The 23,207-nt window shown below is 45.5% G+C and overlaps 2 protein-coding genes across 4 annotated transcripts; one reads left to right on the top strand and one right to left on the bottom strand.

The window, feature by feature from the left end:
* Positions 1-1,551: 1,551 nt before the first annotated feature.
* Positions 1,552-17,750, bottom strand: MLH1 (MUTL-homolog 1). 2 transcript variants are annotated; one of them, XM_078577402.1, is made up of 17 exons: positions 17,625-17,750; positions 17,216-17,495; positions 15,645-15,817; positions 15,488-15,560; positions 15,263-15,397; positions 14,969-15,179; positions 13,895-14,043; positions 13,582-13,680; positions 7,742-7,805; positions 7,526-7,661; positions 6,505-6,599; positions 6,294-6,402; positions 4,941-5,106; positions 3,198-3,359; positions 2,647-2,821; positions 1,928-2,088; positions 1,552-1,688 (listed from the first exon to the last, which is right to left on the bottom strand). In XM_078577402.1, exons 1-17 carry the CDS (start codon positions 17,723-17,725, stop codon positions 1,644-1,646), a joined length of 2,334 nt encoding a protein of 777 aa, XP_078433528.1. In that variant the 5' UTR covers positions 17,726-17,750; the 3' UTR covers positions 1,552-1,643. The 2 variants fall into 2 exon arrangements, with proteins under 2 accessions (XP_078433528.1, XP_078433529.1); XM_078577403.1 differs by lacking the exons at positions 6,294-6,402; positions 6,505-6,599.
* On the top strand, positions 17,646-22,657 carry LOC144704848 (SET domain-containing protein). Of its 2 annotated transcripts, none has more exons than XM_078577405.1 (5): positions 17,646-17,756; positions 19,249-19,630; positions 21,227-21,423; positions 21,504-21,696; positions 21,932-22,657. In XM_078577405.1, exons 1-5 carry the CDS (start codon positions 17,746-17,748, stop codon positions 22,538-22,540), a joined length of 1,392 nt encoding a protein of 463 aa, XP_078433531.1. In that variant the 5' UTR covers positions 17,646-17,745; the 3' UTR covers positions 22,541-22,657. The 2 variants fall into 2 exon arrangements, with proteins under 2 accessions (XP_078433531.1, XP_078433530.1); XM_078577404.1 differs by having other exon boundaries at positions 19,249-19,674; positions 21,223-21,423.
* The last annotated feature ends 550 nt before the right edge of the window (positions 22,658-23,207 follow it).

Raw genomic sequence — 23,207 nt, 5'->3', positions numbered from 1 at the left:
GGAAGACGGAGCAGGGGACAGGAGAGAATTCAAGAGGGAGAGAGTGAGAACGGGAGAGAAGGCGAGAGAGAGAGTGAGAGAGAGAGAGAGAGTAAGAGAGGAAGAACGAGAGGGAGAGAGGGAGAGCAGGATAGAGGGTGAGAGAGAGAGCAGTAGAGAGGGCGAGAGAGAGACAGAGGGAGAGCAGGGTAAAGGGTGAGAGAGAAAGAGAGGGAGAGAGGGAAAGTAGGATAGAGGGAGAAAGGGTGATGGGGAGAGAGGGAGAACAGGATAGAGGGTGAGAGAAAGAGGGAGAGAGTGGGAGAGAACGAGATGGGGAGAGAGTGAGAGAGAACAAGAGGGAGAGCAGGGTAGAGGTGAGAACGAGAGGGGGAGAGAGAGAGAACAATAGGGAGACCGGGTGATGGGAAGAGAGGGACAGAGCGAGGGTGAGAGAGGGTGACGGGGGGAGAGAGAGAGAGAGAGAGAGAGAGAGGGAAAGAGGAAGAGCAGGAGAGAGGGCGAGAGAGAGAGAGAGGGAGAGAGGAAGAGCGGGAGACAGGGCTGGCAAGAGAAGGAGAGAGGAAGAGAGGAAGAGAAAGCGAGCGAGAACGAGAACAAGAGCGAGGGAGAGATTGAGAGAGGGGGAAAGAGGAAGAGCGGGAGAGAGAGAGCGAGAGAGGAAGAGAAGGTGAGAGAGAGAGAGAGAGAACGAGAACAAGGGAGAGATTGCCAGAAGGGGATAGAGGAAGAACGGGAGAGAGGGAGGGAGAGAGGAGGAGCGGGAGAATGCGAGCGAGGGAGAGATTGAGGGGGAAAAGGAAAGGATGTGGTCTTCAGTTCAGTTCGACGTGCGAACCGGAACCAGGACCGAACGTTCGGTCAGACCTAAAAAGGCTGACCAAATTTTGGTCAGACCGTGTCCTTCCATATACAATAAGATAGAAACAAAGTGGAGGAGAGAGAGAGAAAGAAAGTTAGGTACACAATAAGATAGAAATAAGTTGGAAGAGAGAGAAAGTTAGATACACAGTAAGATAGAAACAAAGTGGAGGAGGGAGAGAGTGAAAGAAAGTTAAGGTACACAGTAAAATAGAAATAAATTGGAGGTCGCAGTAAGAAAGAAAGAAAGTTAGATACACAGTAAGATAGAAATAAATCGGAGGAGAGAGAAAGGTAGAAACAAAGTGGAGAGAGAGAGAGAGAGAGAAAGAAAGTTAGGTACAAACTGGGGGAGAGAGAGAGAGAGAGAGAGAATGATACACAATAAGATATAAACAAACTGGAGGGGAGAGAGACAGAGAAGATAAAGAGAGAGAGAGAGAGAGAGAGAGACAGGCATAGGATTAAGTCTACCCTGTTTCTAATAAATATATATAACCCCCCCCCCCAAACATCATTGGACATCCCGTGTACATCTCTCATTATTTATTTATTTTTTTCAAAGATGGAAAATAACTAAATAATGGGAGACGAACCCAGGACGCCGAAAATTTATTAGAATAACCATATCCAAGTTTGGTGGAGTAAAACTCACATTGTTTGTACGCCACTCAGTCATGAAATCCCTGGAGTTCGCATATAGTTGCCTTAACTGACTCCATCAGGCACAACAAATTTACAAGAAGAAATTGCTTTAATCATCTTTCAAAAAAAAGAAAGAGCTAACATCTTTCAAAGATCTTGTAGAGCTTATCCAATGAAGCAACCTGCCATAAACAGAGCAACAAATCACCATCTAACACAACCGAATAGTACATCAACAAAGCAAAATGTTTGTGATATTTTACAACTTTCAAACTGCTCAAACTTTCAGAGTTACAAAATCCCAATCAAATCAAGAAAAAAACAAATTTCTTAAAAAACGTCATAGATGGATGCCAAAAATACTGTTCACTAAATTCTGAGAGATAAATGAGTAGATTATATAGAAAGGGAGATGAGAAACCTGAACGAAGGTCCCATCAGTGGCCATCGACTTTGGTGGTTTGAGAAAAAGCCTCATAGAAGGAAACAGCACATGCTGAATAGCCCATTCTCGGCGAGCCCATGTTGTACATGCTTCTGAAAATAATTCATGATCCACGTCCTCGTCCTCGCACTTGTCGTCTGTTGAGCAACAAGAATTATACCCGGAAGCCACACAAACAATCATAGTCATTCTAATCCATTGATTTCTCTGGCGAAAAAACAGAAGCAAAGAAATATAGGAAAGTTTATTGCAGGCTGGGGCTTGCCATGACGATTCGACAATGATGATGGTGAATCATCTTTGTCATTATCAAATGCCTGAATCATCTGAGGATGTATTAGACATCATTCCATCATTATCTCCCCATCGTGAAAAATAATGATCGCGATGATAAATTGCCATCGGCCTTATCAAACACCCAAATCATCCGATAATGAATCTTCGTCATCCCATCATCATCTCGCCATCCCCTTCACATTAGTCTCGTATCAAACACAAATGATGACGAATTTGTCATCGTTTGGCGACCCTAATTGCAGGACGGGCAGCCATAAGATGACAACAGGAAGGAATAAAGAAACTGTGAAACAAACTGATTCATCTTTTTCAGTTGGCACCATAATCTATGAACATTAAAGATGTACATTAAGGGAATTTAAGATGCATTTAAAAACATCATCCATCGAAGTGTTTACCTGTTCCAGAGTTTTTTTCATCTTGACTGCTACCCAGATCATCATGCTTGTTTTTCTTATAGAAATGAAACGCATTTTTTGATGGATTTGGGAGGAAAGGCGGATGCATGGCATAGAAGTTGCCAAGAGCGGCAGCAATAGTTCTGAAACATGCCTTCTCTTCATCCCACTCAACCTAATAATATCAAAAATACAGCCCATGAAAAAGAACGTCGACAGATAACAAAAACTGCGAGCACGGTTAGAGGAGCAAGCTTTCGTTTCTATTAAGGAAAATTTTCTGATCCATCTGACAGGATTGAGTACCACGCAACACGTACAGAAAAGGGAAAACTAACAACGAGTTTTTCTATTTTTATAGTTCTATAAATTTATTATTCCATGTAGATATTACTCCAGGTTAAATAATCTATTTCTAAATCCCCTGGAACAATTAAGAGATTCTTCATTAGAAGTTCATTATTAGAAAAGACTTGTCTATTTTGAATCCAAAAATGGAAAACATTGACATTAAGAGGAAGTTGTTGAAAAATGAAGGATGAACAGCGTACATCGTTTCCCAGGCTAAGCAAGAATTCAGGAACGCGATCCATGTCAGGGTTGTACTGATCAAGAATGACAGGAAGCTTCAACAAGTTTCCTTGCTCGTCAATGTGAATACAGAAATACTCCTGCAGCATCTCACGCTTTTGCTTGAGCAAGTCGATATTCATCTGAAACAGCCAACATAGGATGAAGAAGATCACCACCCAAGAGTAAAGCTAAGCTTCAAATCAAAACGTTCTCAGTTATTTAACATCACACACCAGAAAAACGAATAAATGAGTAAACATAATGAAAATAGTAAGAACAAGATGAAGAACGGTATTCACATCCCGTAACATATACTGCCGACAGAGTTTCCACAGTACTCAACCTTTACAGTAGTACGCTCCTCCGTGTCCACCGAATTCTCTCATAGCCAAAGGCACTCAGGTCGATTCCTGATGCAATCCTAACCCCAAGGGTATCTTCGACATTTAGCCCACTAGGGCCACTTAAGTTTTTTGATATTTTAGGTCATACTGCTTCATTTCTCTATAAACAAGAGTAGCCCTCCCTTTAGAAGACAGTCAAGAATTAATGTAAGATTGGCCTCTTGGCTCACTCTCAATCCTCTCTGTCTTGGACTCGTTCCCAGACTATCCAACGATCCCCAACCCCCATGATCATCTCACCAGATCTTTAGCCGGCTTCCCTCCAATCCGATCCCTACCCTTGCCAATTGGTTCTCTTCTACTCTTCAACAATCCCCGTCCCAGCGATCATCAACCCCTCAACGCATCTTCCGGCAGCTCGTGCCTGGTTGATCCATGCCTTCTCCCTTCAACCCCTTCGATCATTCCTGTTCTACCCTCCGACACTGGGAACATCTACTCTTCCCTATCTCCTTTTCCCAAAACAAACCTACATCAAGGTTCATATCAAAACCCCTTTGCCAAAGTCAGCCTCCTGCTCTCCACAGACCTCTGCACCTTCCAAGAAGTCTGAATGATGAGGATGTGTCCCACAGAGGTCCCTCCTCTTATATAGCATTCCTTTATTCCCTATCTGCACTACTGGTCAAGAAGCTGTAGCTACTTTGCCAGGTCAGCACCATCTGGGCCACCTGGACTTGTGTCTTACTTTTCCTAGTTATTGGGCCCTCTTTAATGTTCATGCTTCTTTCATATTCTAGCATCTGGATTATATCACCTTACTGTAAGCAACGGATGATAAGCCTATGAACATACCAAAAGCTGAGAAAGTAGCCTTGTCTTTACCATGCCTGATCTCCTTCAAAGAGGGAAGGAATATGATAGAGACCTCAGATAGGTCTTCCTCGGAAATGATATTACAACACTATGGATATAGAGAGAGAGAGAGAGAGAGAAACCAAATGGCAACAGGTCCAGACAAGTTCTTGACTGCCCTTCTTGGGGGAATGCGATATGGATTTAAAGAGCACTATTCCAAAAGTAAATGACAGAGATACCCCTGATGGGGATTGGTATAGCCACAGAGTAGAAACTACAGTTCTGTATGTTCCAAATATGCCTACTCCTTACAAATTAATCACACTGGGGTATGCTTAGGGTAAGCGAGGAAACAGAATAAGCTATATCAAGTTGACTGGTTGATGTTTGCTACAAGTAAGTGGAACCCTTGTAGACAGCTATAGATGATAATGCGTGGCATAACACTGAAGGAATATGTTTCATTAAGTTATTCAAAACGTTCATGAAATGATATTGAATGTGAAGGCAACTATTTACCTCTGCAACAAGTTCTCTGAAGTCTTGATTCTCATTCTCTGCGGCATCAACATCCATCTCTTTTAGCGCCAACAGCAGCAAATCCAGCAGTGGAGCTGGATTGCTGAGCTGTATGACATCGAAATAGGAAAATCTTCGAATCACTTGCTGGTACATGAGTTCCTTGCTGGTAAAATGAAAAATAATGCACAATTATCCAACTTATTCACTGGCAGTAAATGCAAGTTGACCTCAAATGTTGTGAGGAAACAGCAACGTAAAAGCATTACTTATTGGCAAGACCTTGATAATGCAATCAAATAAACTTCGTCAAATGCCAGTTAAGCTCACGCCAACTCAAAAACGATGAGTTTTTAAACACAGTGATCCATTGTGTTGATTGAATCTTATTCATTGAAATGTATTTTAACATCAAATCATCACTATATTCCGATTTTTCAACCGGTTCCCAATTGTTAACTTCTTCAAGAGACAGTGAAACTATATGAACTGATACTGGTGATGACAGATTTATGAGGCACTCATTATTTCACATGTCGGGAGATAGGAACTTGATATGTTCTTTTCCAAAAAGTATAGAAGAAAAACCAGAAGCGAGCGGGTCAACGGTCCGTTGACCGCACAACCTGACCAAAGGAGGGTCAGGCGCTATAAATAAGAGGAGAAAGGAAGGGGGAAGGATCGGCATATTCTTGAATCTCGAGGCTGACGGTTTCGACCGCCAGAAAGGCTGGAGCAGCAGGAGCAGGCCTCCTGATCCGGAGGGAGGAAGCACCGTCGCGGAGGGAGGAGCCACCCGACGAGCTACCTTCTCTATTTCTTCTAATCTCATCCTTTCTCTGTTCAACTCTGAACGTACATTGGTGAATTCTTGGAGATTTCTTGAGTTCAAATTCGAGAAGTGTTCATTGATACCGCAGATCGTATCAGAACTCTATGACTTTGTCTTATTTTGCAAATACTCGACTTCCGGGACTCAATCGAATCCAAAAATCAAAAGCCCAAAAAATAATCTACAATGACCGATCCGATGAATTTTCACTACTTTCTGAATTACATGACGATGAATCTTTCCGATGAATCTTTATGGAAGTCTCCATGAGATATATTCTCTTATATTTGACGCAAAAAACATGTCGATGATATAGTATAAAGTCAGATGGCATAATATTTGGATTGGAATCCTATTCTAATAGAGACCTACAAGAAGGAATAAAGGAAATATATCTGGCCAAAAACTAAACAATGGAAAACGGGGAAAGAAAATCATAGTTTTGAGAATGGTGCATAGCCCACGAAATAAACAAGAAAAAGAAACAGTAGCCCGCAGAAAAGAAAATAAATTTTCAGCACCTCACGTTCACAACATTTAGAAGATAAAGCTTGGTTTCGTGTTGGCACAATGCAAAAACATCATCTGCCATTCCGACGTAAGTACAATCCCTTACAATTTCCAATAGATCTAGGATCACAAAAAGAAAATAGTATCAGAGTAAAAATATATACGATAAAGTGAGTTGTCAATGGCCATTGCAACTTAAAGTTTTCGTGTATCTTGGACTACCAGAATGAACATCTGAGTCAATGTCACTAAGAAGCTCCTGGATGCTACTTAGGTCTGCAGTTTCCTTAAGGTTTCTCCTGAGTCGGATCATACTCCTGTAATTTGGTCCAAAATACTAAGAGCAGAAAAGGTGTATAACAAGTAATTTCTGGATAAAATATTGAAATCAAATAAACATGAAAGTACAGTCATGGAAGAATATTGGACATATTCCAAGCGAAGCATTTCAGGAATAGAATTATTAAGGATTCTATGTGCAAAGAATCCCGTGCTTTACATATTCCTTTAACAAAATCCCAAGCCTTACATGGCAATCAATTGCTTCTATTTATGCACCGTATTTTTGAATAATTGGCCGACAGAAAATCGTTTGTCGATTTTCTCGGGGATGTACCCAGAGCTATTTCAGTTAATGATATACCTACTCCACTTCAGGTAGAATAAACTGAAGCGTAGAGTAGAAACACGAACTTCCAATGCTTCCAATAACGCTGCGTTCGGTGCTAGAGTGGAGAAAAATACAGCGGTGAACGAGAATGGAACTAGGGTTACCGGATTGGTAATCCTCCCTCTGAATAGGGCTCTCCCACTCCCCAGCCAGTTGTGGCAGCAACTAAATTCAGGAATATTTCGATGCCTCTTCTGGTCCTCCTACCCCTTTATTTTTAGGCTACCTTTATTCGGTTGACTGCACACCTTTCATGTTGACCTAGGATGTTTAGTTCTCGTGTATGTTGGCAGTAGACTTGTATCAGTTGAACACTGGATCTATGTTCGCAACGATTTAAAATCCAAACCAACAGATTCTAACAGAAAAAAAGAACCATCAGGGAACAAGCAAAAATTACAGCAATGAATACGACATGACGTCCTTGGCATCACCCTGAGCACTGTAATGTAAACATCTCGGGGAAAGAGTGAGGAAGAACGTATGATAAGAATGACTTTTATGAAGACAAGAAAATCACAGATAACGAGAAGTCATTTTTCCCGTAATCATCACGGACATATCTAAGGGTACCTTAAAGAACACAAGTTAAGCGTCTTTTCCTTTTGGGATGGATCCTTGTCCTGAAAATATGCATGCAACCTTCCAGTAGGATCCCGTGGATCTGTTCTCACTATTTTCTGAGAAGGATTTTTGGGAGCGTTTGTCCCTACATCAAAAGATGGACTTCATATTCATAGAAATTGAGTCTCTAAATTTATCATGGTGACTTAGTCAGCAAAAAAATACCAGAGAATGATTTTGACTGTACTTCCTTGTGTACGCTGGTAAAATTTGTTGATGAGCTCGCAGCCTATAAAACAGAGAAGAATTAAGAGGAAAAATTTGCATGAAGTAACTAATCTCTAGATTACTAACTAAAGTGAAACGATATCATAGACACAGAATAGTGGCAAAACAAAGGGAAAAAGAACACATCCCGTAGAGGGTTCGTACAAGCATTTCTGCAAATGGACGATGAGCTGCCCTCATCAATGCTGATGTTGCAAGGTATAAAAGCATTAAAAGTGTTGATCTGAGTATTACATGTCTTTATTTTCTCTCTCTTGTTAGCCCATTAAGGGCCCTCTCTAGTCAGCCCATTAGGGCTTCCTATAAAACCCTGTAATCTCTTTCATTTGCTATCAAGAATTGTTCTTTTCTTGTTTACATGGTATCAGAGCCCTAACCCTAACCCTAACCCTAATCTGGGTTTCCTGGGCTCGACCTTGCGCTCCGATCTTCGGCGGTCTCTCCGGGCCTCCCAGGAGCTCGCCGTTCTGACGTTCGCCGTCCCAGCGTCTTCCGCTCCGGCGCCCGTCGTCCCGGCCTGCGCCGCCTCGGCTCGCGCCCTCCCGGCTCGCGCCGCCCCGGCTCGCGCCACCCGGCTCGCGCGCCCGGCGACCGGCGTCGGCGCTGCCCCGTCCAGCGACCGTTGTCCCGGCGCCCGCCGTCCCAGCGCCCGCCGTCCCGGCGCCCGACGTCCCGGCGCCCGACGTCCCGGCACCCGCCGTCCCGGCTCCCACCGTCCCGGCGCCCGACGTCTCGGCGCCTGCAGTCCCGGCTTCTCGTCGTTCCGGCGCCTTCTGACTGTGGTCTACTCTGCTTTCATCATGACGAACCCGGTTGAAGCCCAGACCTCTACTGTCACGCCAGACTCGACGCCGGTATCTACGCCACATGCATCTGCGGTGCCTCTCGAGCCCGGGAATTGGTCGTCCTCCTCTGGACCATCCTCTTTGCCTCGGATGCCTCCGGATGGTATGTTTACTGGATTCAATCTCCTGCAATGGCGCCAGTACGTCCAGATAACTTTAAAAGGGCGTCTCATGCGCCATCTTCTAGAAGACGGACCTTCCCGGACCGATCCCAAGTATTATGACTGGCTGGACGTTGAGGGGGTAGTTCATCGTTGGCTCTTGGACAGTATTTCACCTAGTGTTAAAGGTGAATTCATGTCTCTAGAGTCGGCTCGGGCGGTCTGGGAAGCAGCACTTGAGAGCCACTCCAAGAAGCACAACATTGCGACTCTGTACGAATTGGTACATCGGGCCGCTAACCTGCGTCAAGGGGACCGGTCTATCATGGAGTACAGTACGGAGCTCATTTCGTTGTGGAATGAAATTGACTACTACATGCCGCCCGACCCCCATTCGGTGGACCGCCAATATACTCTTCAACTTCGGGTTTTCCAGATTCTTATGGGACTGAACCCGGAATATGAAGTTGTACGGGCTCAGCTTATTCATCGGGAGACTGGTCCTACCTTCGAGGAGGCGCTCCACACTGTGCGGGTTGAAGAATCCCGCCAGCAGGCCCAGAACTCGGCCGCACTTGTAGCTCATTCCTCTTCGTCTGCACGCCCATCGTCGACTCCACCACCCGGCTCTTTGCCACGTGGTCCGACGGCTCGGACGGAGGATTCTCCAAAGGGTGATCCTTCGCTGTTTTGCAATTACTGCAAGAAGCGAGGTCACTCTAAGGAGACGTGCTACAAGCTTCAACGGAAACGCGCACAACCGAGCAACCTTGCTGCAGCCGCCTCGTCCATGCCCCCCCCCAGGTCAAGTGCCTATGCTGTACGGTCTTCTCCCGACTAGTGCCTCGCCCGCTAGCTTCACTCCGGAAGAGATGGAGCGTCTACGCCGCTTGCTTGATCCTCCAGTCGTGGGCTCATGCTCCTTGGCCCATGCAGGTATGTCCACCAGTCTTCCCACACCTACATCCCTTCCTGGCCATTCTTTTTCCTCTTCCACTTGGCTTCTTGATTCCGGTGCCACCGCCCACATGACCCCAAATCCTCGAGCCTTTCAAACTTATGCACCCGTTTCTGGCTCCTCCAAAGTTAAAACAGCCTCCGGCGATCTTCTCACCGTGGCGGGTATTGGTCGTGTGGCCCTTTCCTCTTCTATGCATCTATCTAAAGTTCTTCATGTTCCTCGCCTTACTCATCATCTTCTCTCCCTATCTAGCCTTGTTCGCGACTTGAAACAAGACCTTACCTTCTCTCCTAATTCATGTTTTTATCGTGATAAGGTGTCGGGGAGGAAGATTTCCATTGCTGAGGAGCATGAGGGGCTCTATCTTGTTCCTCCTTGTTCGAGTTTTCTTGCTTTTGCTGCTGCGGCAGTTTCCCTTTCGGCTTCCCACGAGCGTTTGTGGCTTCTTCATCGACGTCTCGGCCATCCTTCTTTTGCTACTCTTTATCGTCTCTTTCCTAAACTCTTTCAAGGCCATTCTGTGGACCGTTTTGTTTGTACTGCTTGTCGAATTGTCAAACATCATCGTACCACGTATCCTATCTCGTCTTCTCATTCTTCGACCCCATTCTCCCTTATTCACACCGATGTGTGGGGGCCTTCCCCTATTCATAGTACTTCCGGTTCTCGGTGGTTATGCATCTTTATTGACGACGCTACTCGATTCACGTGGGCATATTTCTTGAAGAACAAATCGGAGATATCTCGTGTCATTCCTCAATTTTACTCCCTTATCCAAACTCAATTCTCTATATCCATTCGTCGCTTCCGCTCCGACAATGCTAAAGACTACGTTAACACCACGTTAAGCACCTTCTTCCAAGACAAAGGCATTATCCATGAAACTTCTTGTCCCTATACACCACATCAAAATGGCGTTGCCGAAAGAAAATTCCGTCACATCTTTGAAATGACTCGGAGCCTTCTCTTCCATATGCATGTGCCCAAGTATTTTTGGGGGGAAGCCGTCTCCACCGCCGTCCATCTTCTTAATCGTCTTCCATCTCGAGTGCTTGACTACTCCACTCCCATTGACCGTCTTCAGCATTCCTTTCCAACTCTCTCTCTCCGAACTCATCTTACTTCTCGTGTATTTGGATGTGTATGCTATGCGCCCAACCACCAACTTGGTCGTGATAAACTGGATCCCCGTGCTATCAAGTGTGTGTTTGTTGGTTATTCTTCCGCCCAAAAAGGCTATTTATGCTATCATCCACCCTCTTGTCGGTTCGTCGTCACCAAAGATGCCACGTTTGATGAATTGCTTCCCTACTATTCCTCCTCTTCTCCTGAACCCTCATCGTCCCCATCTCCCTCCGATCCACTCGAATTCCTCATCCTCGTCCCTCGTCCCTCTTCACCGGCCCCGCCCGACGTGTCTCCGCCTGTTGCTCCTCCAGCAATTGTGCCTCCCGACCCGCCTCCGGCCGCCGTCTCAGTCCCTCCTGTGGAGCCTCCTCCAGTATCTGCTCCTACGCTCGACCCTTCTGCTGCACCTTCTTCGATTCCTCCGCTCCCTATCCGTCGCTGCCCGCCTGAAAAACGCTACGGTATTACCCTTGCTCGTCGCGAGCCTCGGCTTCCTTCTTCGTCTCCTGCTGCCCCGTCTCCCTGAACCTCCACCGCGCCTGCCGCCTCCTCATTCGCCGTGCTGCCTCTTCCCGTTCCTCTCCCCTCTATCCGTTGGCGGAATCTATCTCCTCTCATAGCCTCTCACCCTCTTATCATGCCCTTCTCACCTCCCTTGATGCCACTTCCCTTCCCAAGACGGTGGACATTGCCCTTTCATTTCCGCATTGGCGTCAGGCCATGGCGGAAGAACTTCAGGCTCTTGCTCACAATGAAACGTGGGATCTGGTTCCTCTACCGGCCGGGAAGCATCTCGTGGGTAGCCGTTGGGTGTATGCTGTGAAGCATAATTCTGACGGTTCTATTGAGCGCCACAAAGCCCGGGTTGTGGCACAAGGGTTCACTCAGAAACATGGCATTGATTATCAGGAGACCTTTGCTCCGCCGCCAAGCTGAATACTGTGCGGATCTTATTGGCCCTTGCTGCGGATAGGGGCTGGATTTTGCAACAATATGATGTGAAGAATGCTTTTCTGCATGGAGAGTTGACTGAGGAGATCTACATGGCATTACCTCCTGGCTACACTTCCTTAGTGCCATCGTCTCCGCAGTCTGTTGTCTGTCACCTGAAGAAAGCATTATATGGCTTGAAGCAATCTCCTCGTGCCTGGTTTGGTCGTTTCACGACGGCCATGCAGCGTCGTGGATACCGTCAGTGTAATGGTGATCACACTCTTTTCTACCGCCATTCCACGTCAGGGGGAGTCGCTATTCTTCTTGTGTACGTGGATGACATCATTATTACGGGTGATGATACGACGACCATTACTGAGCTGGCTATGTATCTCTCGTCGGAATTTGCTATTCGCCATCTTGGCCCGTTGAGGTACTTTCTTGGCATAGAGGTGGCCTATTCTTCCAGCGGGATCTTTATTTGTCAGAGAAAGTATACGGTGGACCTTCTCTGTGAGCTTGGAAAGGAGGACGCCAAGCCTGCTTCGACACCGATTGATGCGAACCATCGACTTGGTGCCAATGCGGATGAGGAGCTTGCTGAGCCTAGCCCATATAGAAGACTTGTGGGAAAACTGCTTTATCTCACCCACACTCGCCCGGACATTGCATATTCAGTGGGTGTTCTGAGTCAGTTTTATGCAGACTCCTCGCATGAGCCATTTTCATGCTGCTCATCGTCTCCTCCGTTTCCTGAAGGGCACCATTGGCCGTGGATTATTGTTTCGTCGCCATACCGGCCTGCGTCTTGAAGTCTACACTGATGCAGATTATGCCGGCTCTGTGGTTGATCGTCGGTCCACATCTGGGTATTGCACCTTCTTGGGCGGCAATCTGATTACTTGGAGGAACAAGAAGCAGAAAGTGGTCTCTCGATCGAGTGCTGAAGCGGAGTTCCGTGCCCTTGCGCATGGTCTGTGTGAAGCACTTTGGATTACCCAGCTTCTTCGTGAGCTACGGTGTCCAGTTCCCTCTCCTGTCCAGCTGTTCTGCGACAACAAATCGGCGATTAGCATTGCCCATGACCCCGTTCAGCATGACCGTACAAAGCACATCGAGATCGATCGCCATTTCATCAAAGAGAAGCTTGAATCGGGAGATTTTTGCACGCCTTATGTTCCGTCCGCTGAACAGCTTGCAGATATCTTCACCAAAGGGCTTCATGCCCCTAGGTTTGAGGAGCTCTGTTCCAAGCTGGGTGTGGATAACATCCACGCTCCAGCTTGAGGGGGAGTGTTGATCTGAGTATTACATGTCTTTATTTTCTCTCTCTTGTTAGCCCATTAAGGGCCCTCTCTAGTCAGCCCATTAGGGCTTCCTATAAAACCCTGTAATCTCCTTCATTTGCTATCAAGAATTGTTCTTTTCTTGTTTACAAAAAGAAAAACAAATTATACTGAATAGCAAGATCAAGAATATTTTTCTTGATCTTCCCTATTTTAACTTTAAAAAAAAGCAAGATCAAGAATAAGAGTGACGGCAAAGAGGTCAAAACAAATCAATAGCACACAAATAAACGTTTGAACTCTGACCGTTCAATACATGAAGTGTTAGAATGTAAAAGCACACAAATGTGTACCAAGTCAATGGACTCAAGTGACACTAGCTGCGAAATGCGGTGCCTAGACTCATATCTAGAGCGAATGTTTATTTTTTTTTTGAAAATTATATCTAGAGCGAATGTAAAACTAAGAAACGAAATATCTAAATATCACTGTAATTTTCCCCAAATTCAAACCATTCTTAAACCTGAGTATTAAATGTTCTGACGGTATTGGAGCTTAGCAACTTGCTCTCTACTGCATTCTGAATCGTCTCGATTATAGCTTCCTGGTTCAAAAGGCTAACCTACACAACATAATAAAATAGAAAAGCATTTCACATGATATAATTATTAAAACGAAGTCAAAACATAATAATTCATAATCAGGGAGTAAATTTCACTAAAAATGTTTTAGCACCAATATGTTTCTTTGCACGCCAAAACTTGGAGGCCGTAATTTCACTCTTTAATAACTTTCCACCTGCATTTGCCAGGAAGTTCCAAAGTTTTTTACCCTACCTCTCTTTTTGTGGGATGAATGTTTACGTCCACATGCTCAGGAGGGAGCTTGATAGACATATAAATGAAAGGCTTCGATGCTTTTGGCAACGTTGCAGAGTACACGACTTCAATTGCTCTCTTGAGGGATGTGCACTCCACCAACCTATCTGAGGAGAAAGAAACCACACCAGAACTACTATGCTATCAAAGGCCGTACTGCATCAAAAGCAACAAACTGGTAGACCAAAGCTGTCACCATTTTTGAAAGCATCTACAAATTGCTTACATGATATAGAACAAGTAGGTACCAAAACAAAAGAGAAGTAAATCATAAGGAGAAATTAGCCTGAATAAATGAAAATTTAAGTTCGGCCAAAATCGGAAGGGTATAAATAACCTCTTGAGTCATAACCTTAAAAGTCACTCCACGATAACATCATTACTGATAAAACGCCAGGATCAGACAAATTATTAAAGGAATTCTTCCAAATCTGGCTCAGAGATACAATCCAAACGATTTGGAGAAAGTTAAAATCCAACAACTACGATTTTCGTTTTCTGATCTAAGAAAGTGTTCGGAAAAAATGTAGAAAATCTGCATCTTTGACGTACCTTTCAAGAGCAAGCACAATTATCCATATGAAGGAAATGAAATCACTCAAACAGAGCACAAAGCATGGTATTGAATCATTCGACCTTGTGAGTGATAAGTACTTCCAAACTGTAAAACTAGAAAGCTAACAAAAGAGTTTTCGCCAAAACAAGTAACTGATTGCTGCCTGCCGACATGAACGACCGATGTCACTCCAAGATACTTCAATTACAGACAGCACTCTGATACCGTTCAATACAGAATGGTCTATCTTAGACTCCACGATGCAAGAATAAAACAAAAAACAAGTTACAGAAACTTCGCATACAGTGGAAAAAAGTCCGGCCCCGAATTTTGACTAAACATATTTCCGAAGTGTACTAATGTAACGATCACATAAATCAATAGTAATTTTTGGGTTGACCACCAAGTTCGGGTGGACTTCCCTTTTTAATTCCAAAAAGAAAAATATTTCCGAAGTTAAATCAAAGTCTCCGCACCATTTATAAAGAGCACCATAGTAGTCTTCTTAGCTGAGTAATTAGCATCCGAAACATAACCATCCATCTTGAAAATAGAACGAGCATCATCATCATCGTGAGCAGATATCTCCATCAAATTACGAGCGATAGAAGCCCCATAAACAGATCTTATCGCTTCCAATGTTGAAGAAGACGCAACAGTGTGAACATCTGCTCTGTTTGCACCATGCTGACGGAAAACGAGATAACCGATGTTAAAGTCAAGGTTACGTAATGGTTAAACAGATGATAATATTTAAAACTTGTAAGAACCTTTCTGCAAGAAAAGCTCGCTGAAATGTGATGGATAGCAAATCGACTGATCAAATCAACTATCTTCGTGTAATCATCATTTGAGTTCTGCAGAGTCTTCTTGCGTGCAATCAAGTTGTAAAACAGGTTCTCCACCTAGAAGAAAGGATATTTTAAACCCTCTGTAATGTTACCTAAACAGACGAAGTAAAATATCAGGGAAGAAGAAAAATAAAAATATCCGACCAGAATTTGGGTTCCTTTAACCGCAGCACATGGCTTGGGATCGTGTTCCATAGTTCCGTCTCTATAAGAGACTCTGAAACAACCGAGGATGCTTAGAATTATATAAAACTGACAGAACTGAATAGTCGACGATAAAGAGAACCACAAAAGCATATACCTGTAACCATGTAGCTGTCCTTCAGTAATAGTCGTAACACTGACATGACCGACATAAGACATACTCGCCAAGGCCTCTCCTCTGAAGCCCATGGAACTTATTGTCTGTAGATCTTCAAAAGCTGACAGTTTTGAAGTGGTGTGCCGCTCACAAAGAATTGGTAAATCCTCATACTACAACATCAGATTCGTCATGAGAACAAAAAACAAGCAGAAGAAAAAGAGAGAAAGCGTAGTAACATTAAACGGAAGATGTTTGAGATGAAAATAAGTAGAACGGATTCTAGCAAAGTTGAAGAGCCTGTTAGGCAACTCAGAGTTATGAGAACTACTATTCTTCTCTTCAAAAAAAGAGGGCCCCTTTCCCATAAACAATGGGGCCAATGTCAAAACAGATCACTATTGACATGAATGCAACTGCAGGAACGGTAGTAGAATGATGGAATCTTCTCATGGCAAGATTTATGGTAAAACTAAGAGCCAAAATAGTTTTAGGTGTAAAAGATCAAATGTTGATTCTTAGTTTTTAACATGCATCAAGACGCAAGATGCATGGTAAAACTAAGAGCCGAATGTATTTTATGATGGCTCGGATTTTATGTAGCATAATAGAAGAATCGTTGCAAGAACAATAGGAACATATTGTAGCAAAACGTATGATAAAACAAAGAACCAAAATTATCTGATCATGGTTCGGATTTTTTAATTAAAAACCTAATTTTGGCCGTAAGTTTAACCGTATAACTTGCTAAAAGATGTAACGTAAAACTAAGAGCAAAAAATCTAAGAATCACTATTTTTTGTAAAACAATAAAATCCAACTTTTTCTACTTGAATTCCGCGACCATTTTCAGGGATTTGTATGAGATTGTTTACGCAAGATGCATGGTAAAACAAAGAGCCGATATCACTTTTTCACAGCTCGGATTTTAAGTAAAGACTCAAATTAAAGCTTTCGATATACCCCTGAGGTAAAAAGGTCGGGTTTTAGGGTAAAAAAATTCAAATGAAAGCTTTCGATACACGCCGGAGATAAAGCTAGGATTGTAGGTAAAAAGTCAAATTAAAGCTTTCGATATACGCAGGAAATAAAGCTGGGATTGTAGGTAAAAAAATCAAATTAAAGCTTTCGTTATACGCCGGAGTCAAAGCTCAGAGTTTAGATAATAAAAAAAAACAAATTACAGCTTTCATTATACGCCGAAGGAGGAAACTTTGGCAGATTTTAACTCGCTCAGATGCCGTGACCGAAGCGGGAGACTTGTATGACTTTCTTTGCAGCAATATACATGGTAAAAACAAAAAGCCGGCATCATTCTATTTTACCACTTCTCAGATTTTTGGTTAAAAAATCTTTCGATACACGCCGGAGGATGAAACTTTGGCAGATTTAAACTCGCTCTGATGCCATGACCGTCTCGGGAGACTTGTATGACTTTCTTTGCAGCAAGATGCATGGTAAAACAAAGAGCCGGCACCATTTTATCACATCTCACATTTTTCGTTGAAAAAAATCAAATTAAAGCTTTCTAAATACGCCGGAGGTGAAAACTTTAGCAGATTCAAACTCACTCTGATGCCATGACCGTTGTCGGAGACTTGAATGAGCTTGAGACCGCCGTCCTTGATGACAACGGAAATGGAGGTGGATCCGGCGTCGAGGCTGTTCTCCACGAGCTCCTTCACCGCCGACACCGGCCGCTGCACCACCTCCCCCGCGGCAATCCTGTTCACCACAGCCTCGTCAAGCCGTCTGATCTTCGGCGGATCTCTGCGGCGCCTCGGTTCTTCCCCCCCTTCCTCCGATTCCTCCATGGACGAGCGCAAATTCGAAAACCCTCCCTCCTCGTTCCTGGCGGGTAATCGTTCATGTTGCGGGGTATTGAGTAAAGTCTAATTTCCGAATTTGAAGTTTTGAAATTATTATTACTAATTATTATTAAAATGAGTGAATCTCGGCTTTTTCGCCTTATATACATACCCTAAGTTTGAGCTATTGAAGTTCGGGTTTTTTTGCCAGTTGAGAGTTGAGACTGAGCGGCGCTGCCGCCGTCGAGGAGACATCCCGGCGGCTGCCATCATCCGTCGACGGCGGCGACGAAATGACGAGCAGGTTCTCTCTCTCTCCCTCCCTCCTCCCTCCTCCCTCCCCTCCTCCCTCCTCCCTCCCTCCCTCCTCCCTCCCCCTCCCTCCTCCCTCCTCTCCCTCTCCTCTCCTCTCCCTCTCCTCTCCTCTCCCTCTCCTCTCCTCTCCTCTCCTCTCCCTTTCCCTCTCTCTCTCCCGCTCCCTCTCCCTCTCCCTCTCCCTCTCTCGCTCCCTCTCCCTTCCCCTCTCTCTCTCCCTCTCCCTCTCCCTCTCCCTCTCCCTCTCCCTCTCCCTCTCCCTCTCTCTCTCTCTCTCTCTCTCTCTCTCTCTCTCTCTCTCCCTCTCTCTCTCTCTCTCTCTCTCTCTCTCTCTCTCTCTCTCTCTCTCTCTCTCTCTCTCTCTTTCTCTCTGTCTCTCTCTCTCTCTCTCTCTCTCTCTCTCTCTCTCTCTCTCTCTCTCTCTCTCTCTCTCTCTCTCTCTCTCTCTCTCTCTCTCTCTCTCTCTCTCTCTCTCTCTCTCTCTCTCTCTCTCTCTCTCTCTCTCTCTTTCCCCTCCCTCTCTCTCTCTCTCCCTCTCTCTCTCTCTCTCTCTCTCTCTCTCTCTCTCTCTCTCCCCCTCTCTCTCTCCTGTTCTCTCCCTCCCTCCCTCTCTCTCTCTCTCCTGCTCTCTCTCTCTCCCCTCCTCTCTCTCTCTCTCCCTCCCTCTCTCTCTCTCTCTCTCTCTCTTTCTCTCTTTTTCTCTCTCTCTCCCTCCCTCTCTCTCTTTCTCTCCTGTTCTCTCTCTCCCTCTCTCTCTCTCTCTCCTGTTCTCTCCCTCCCTCCCTCTCTCTCTCTCTCCTGTTCTCTCTCTCTCCCCTGTTCTCTCCCTCCCTCCCTCTCTCTCTCCTGTTCTCTCTCTCTCTTTCTCTTCTGTTCTCTCTCTCTCTCCTGTTCTCTCCCTCTCTCTCTATCGTGCTCTCTCTCTCGTGCTCTCGCTCTCTCTCGTGCTCTCTCTCTCTCTCATGCTTTCCAGGACTCTCTCTCATGCGCGCTCTCTCTCATTTCTCTCTCCAGCTCTCTCTCTCACTCCCTTCGACTCTCTCTCTCATCCTCTTTCTCTCTCTCCCTTCTAAACTCTCTCTGCTCATGCACTTTTTCCCTCTCCAGCTCTGTCTCTCTCTCTCTCCAACTCTCTATCACTCTCTTCAACTCTCTCTCTCCTGCTCACTCTCTCTCACTCTTCAACTTACTCTCATGCACTTGCTCTCTCTCCAGCTCACTCTCTCACTCTTCAACTCTCTCTCATGCTCTTTCTTTCTTCAACTTTCTCATGCTCTCTCTCTCTCCAACTCTGTCTTGCCATTTCTCTCTCTCTCTCCTGCTCTTTCTCTCCCTCCAGGCTCCAGCTCTCTCTCCTGCTCTCTCTCTCTTCAACTCTCTCGAGTTCTTACACACCCTTCAAACTCCCAGGCGCTCTCTGTCTTGCTTTCTTTCTCTCTCTGTCAAAATTTGGTGTTTGCTGAGGCTGTCCAATTTCGCAGACGAATGAGGGGATTCAAACGGTGGATGGCGGCCAAGGGGATCACCTACAGCGACGCCCTCGACCTCGCCGACTCGCCGGGCGCCCACGGCGAGGGCATCTCCGTCTTCGCCCTGCGCGACCTCGCCGAAGGCGAGACCGTCGCCACCATCCCCAAGCGCGCCTGCCTCACCATCAAGACCACCGCCGCCCGCCGCATGATCGCCGAGGCCGCCCTCGCCGGCCACCTCGGCCTCTCCGTCGCCGTCATGTTCGAGCGCTCCATCGCCGCCGCCTCCCCCTGGCACGGCTACCTCCAGATCTTGCCCGCCATGGAGTCCTCCCCTCTCGTCTGGTCCTGCCACGAGATCGACTCTCTTCTCGCAGGCACCGAACTCCACAAGGTGGAGACACATCTCCTTGTCCATTGGCAAAAACACGGTGCCGGGTATGACCGACCCGCCCCAGGGTTGTGCTCATAGACTGATCCAGCAGTTGACTGACGAGTATAGCCAGTTGACGATGACATTGACTGCAAACCATTAACCATCTTCAATGTCAACCTCATTTGGACCTATCCTAATTTGGTTGATGGACTGATGGTTAATGAAATAGAATGGTCATCGTCATCTTGCCATTGGACAAGATAGTTGATGGCATTGTTCATAGTAGGAATGGTCCAATTGTGGGCATTGGGCAGTAGCTAATAGACATTGTCGTTCTGTTCTTTTTGTGCAAATTGTTCGATCTGTTTGGTTCTCCGAACAGAACAAAAACAAATTCGAACCGAACATTGCACAGACCGTGTGCGGTTCTTTTGTTCGCTTTGTGTGAATTTGTTCTAGTTTTGTTCGTTTTTGAAAAAAAAGGAACAGAGCAAAGAACAAGGCCCGGTGCGGTTCTTTTGTGCGAATTTTTTGTTCGCTTAAAACAAACAGAACAGAACAACCATGTCTAATAGCTAACTGCCCTTTGCAAACTCCAAGGAGTACTGACCTTGCCTGCTGCCTGAGGCAGAGCCGATGGGTAGTTTATAAAAAAAAGTGTGATTAAATGACTGATGTGGGTGACTGGTCAAAGTTATTTCTTCATTCGCATATTGTGAATTGACTTTGTTTCTTCTCCTGCTCGTAAACTCGCCCCTTAGAACCTTTATATCCTGCTCCTAAAGTCGTGCCTTTGAACAGTGCCTTAAGCACTCCTCAGTCAGAGGATAATCTCTCAAATACACATTAATAACCGTCCAGTTCTGTATGTCCCACCCGGGCGCTCCCACAGAGGACACCCCCATGGGCAGTTCAGATTTCCGGCCCACAACACTGCCCCACTCGCCATGCAAGGGTTTTGGGGCAGTTTGAAATTCCCCCACAGGGTCGAATTTCTATACAATGACTAACAGAGTCAGGTCTCTAATCTGTAATCAAATATAGAGACTAAATCATCAGCATCATCTGTAGGAAGGCGGACGACGCTGGTGAAATCACCTGTGTCGTCTATCAGCAGGAGGATGACGATGACGATGACAAACTCTACTTTCTTGCCTGAATCTCCCTTTTAAGGAGATAACGATACACCAGTTTCAAGAGACAGAAGTGAAGATTCCAAACAACCGTCGACCTCATTCAAAGACTGGACGACCTCATTCAAAGATTGACCGTTGCTTCCAACGCACTGCCATTTCAAAATAGGGGTACAACGGTCTACTGCTGCTATTTTCAACAGAGGATGGACAACCGTCAAGAACTCAACGGTCACGTTGAGGCCTATAAATACCTGACTAATGCATTAGTTCATTGAGGCTTTTCTTACTAATGCATTAGTTCAGGCCTATACACCCTGTCCATCCTCTAATCTCTGTTTCTACCTTCTGTTCCGTAATGTTTCAGCCTGAATGGCATTTGATTGAAGATCGTGAGATGGCCCTTCCTCTTCTTCTCTACGTCGTCTTCTTGATCTCATATTGGCATCTCATGTTTCTTAACATCCCTCTTTCTAGGCAGATTGTGAAGGAAGACCAGAGACTCGTCCACGAGGACTGGAAAGAGTACATTGAACCGCTGATCGAAGACCCAGAGTGGGGTTTGGATCGGAGATTCTTCGGCGTCGATCAGTACTTCGCCGCGAAGACCCTTGTCGCGTCGCGATCCTTTGCAATCGACCACTTCCATGGCTATGGCATGGTGCCTCTTGCAGATCTGTAAGATAATCTGATGAACTTCAACTGAGATCTGGTGATGATCTTCGGGTGTTGACTTTTTCCATGCTGGAATTTTGCAGATTCAACCACAAGACCGGCCTCGAGAACGTTCACTTCACTGATCCATACTCCAGCTCTTCCGATGATGATGATGATGATGATGATGATGATGATCGTGATCATGAACATGATCATGATGACGAGGATGACGACCATGAAGATGACGGGATAATGGAAATGATCATCGTGAGAAGCGTCAAAGCAGGAGACGAGGTCAGAATTACTCCAACATGAATCAAATAATCGATAGAGAAATCGGCATCCCATAATAATTATTGAACAAAATGACGGACCTACGGTGGAACGAAGATTAAACAAAGAAATGGGATTAGAACCTTCAAAATCCAATCATTTTCACGACAATGAACACAATGACGGTGAAAATTAAACAAAGAATCGGATCAGAAGCATCAAAATTTCAATCCTTCTCACGAATTGACGATCGCAGGTGTTCAACACGTACGGATCGACGGGAAACGCGGCGCTGCTGCTGCGGTACGGATTCACGGAATTGGACAATCCCTTCGACATCGTCAACATGGATCTGAACCTCGTCCTGCAATGCTGCCCGAGCTCAATCTCGGACCGGCGCGTCAGATCGAGGCTGAGGCTATGGAGACAGCTAGGGTTGGGGGGCTGCGAGAGCCAGGAATCCGAGTACTTCGAAATCTCCCCAGCGGGAGAACCGCAGATCGAGCTGCTCCTCCTGCTCTACATAATCAATCTGCCGGACGACGCGATCGAGAAATCGAAGAACATCGGCGATGGATCGGGCATGGATCCGGCGATCTTGATGACGTACGAGGTCTGCGAGTGGATGATGAGGATGGCGGACGCGAGAGAGAGGATGTATGGAGGTGGATCCATGGAAGAAGAGGTGGAGAAGCTTAGCAATTGCCGGAGATCGGAGGAGAGGAAGGTGTACGACTCGCTCGTTCTGCGCGTGATGGAGAGGAAGGTTTTGAACAGGTTTAGGGCTTTTATAGCAGAGAGGAGAAGAGGAGGAAGAGGAAAGAGAGGGAGGGGAATGCATTCCGGGAATCCATTTTTTGGGTGAGGGGATTTTCTTTCCCTTGTGGTAATTCTGGAATGCATTCCTTTGGAAGCCCTTTTGGGAAGGATTTTTGTTTTAGCTTTGATGATAATGATTGAGTCTTGCTAGAAATTATTTGAAGATATCTCTCTTTTTTCTCTAAGAGGCCTGCTTCTTCACCTAGTGGGGATCGTCACATCAGGATAGGGATCGGCAAACGTCATCCGTCACATCACACGTCACCATGATGGACACATGAAGGATGACATGATGGTGACGGTGACGGAATGCATGGGGCGTGACGGTGACGGTGACGCGTGACGGGCTGTACGTGGAAGTGACGTGACGGTGATGGGATACCCCGGACGCATGACGTGACGACAGGTCCATCACAGATGACGACCGTGACAGATTAACATAGCCAAATAAATATTATAAATAATAACATACTAAAATAAATAATATTATGCTTCGACTATGTTTATTAACATAGTAAAAATAAATATTATTATTTCCGTCACCGGTGACGGTGACAGCGTCACCGTGACGGTGACGTGACGGAACGAGGAAGAAGGGACGCGTGATGAGAACGTGACAGAATTTTTCAAAATCCTCGTACGCTTGACGAGACGGTGACGTGACGAAATGTTTGTTGTGTCACTGTTCGTCACGCATCGTCGTCCGTCCCGTC

Source organism: Wolffia australiana, chromosome 6 (genome assembly GCF_029677425.1).
Source record: "Wolffia australiana isolate 7733 chromosome 6, ASM2967742v1".
In the NCBI taxonomy this organism is placed as follows: domain Eukaryota; kingdom Viridiplantae; phylum Streptophyta; class Magnoliopsida; order Alismatales; family Araceae; genus Wolffia; species Wolffia australiana.
Note: the sequence above shows the minus strand (reverse complement) of the source record. Positions and strands in the feature narration are given on the sequence as shown.

Coding starts and splice junctions, on each gene's coding strand:
- MLH1 (XM_078577402.1), bottom strand. CDS start 17,725: ATGATGGCAGCCGCCGGGATGTCTCCTCGACGGCGGCAGCGCCGCTCA. Junction 17,496..17,624: donor TTCAATAGCTCAAACTTAGG/GTATGTATATAA, acceptor ATTACCCGCCAG/GAACGAGGAGGGAGGGTTTT. Junction 15,818..17,215: donor ACAACGGTCATGGCATCAGA/GTGAGTTTGAAT, acceptor CTGATGTTGTAG/TATGAGGATTTACCAATTCT.
- LOC144704848 (XM_078577404.1), top strand. Junction 21,424..21,503: donor ATGGTGCCTCTTGCAGATCT/GTAAGATAATCT, acceptor GGAATTTTGCAG/ATTCAACCACAAGACCGGCC. Junction 21,697..21,931: donor GCGTCAAAGCAGGAGACGAG/GTCAGAATTACT, acceptor TGACGATCGCAG/GTGTTCAACACGTACGGATC.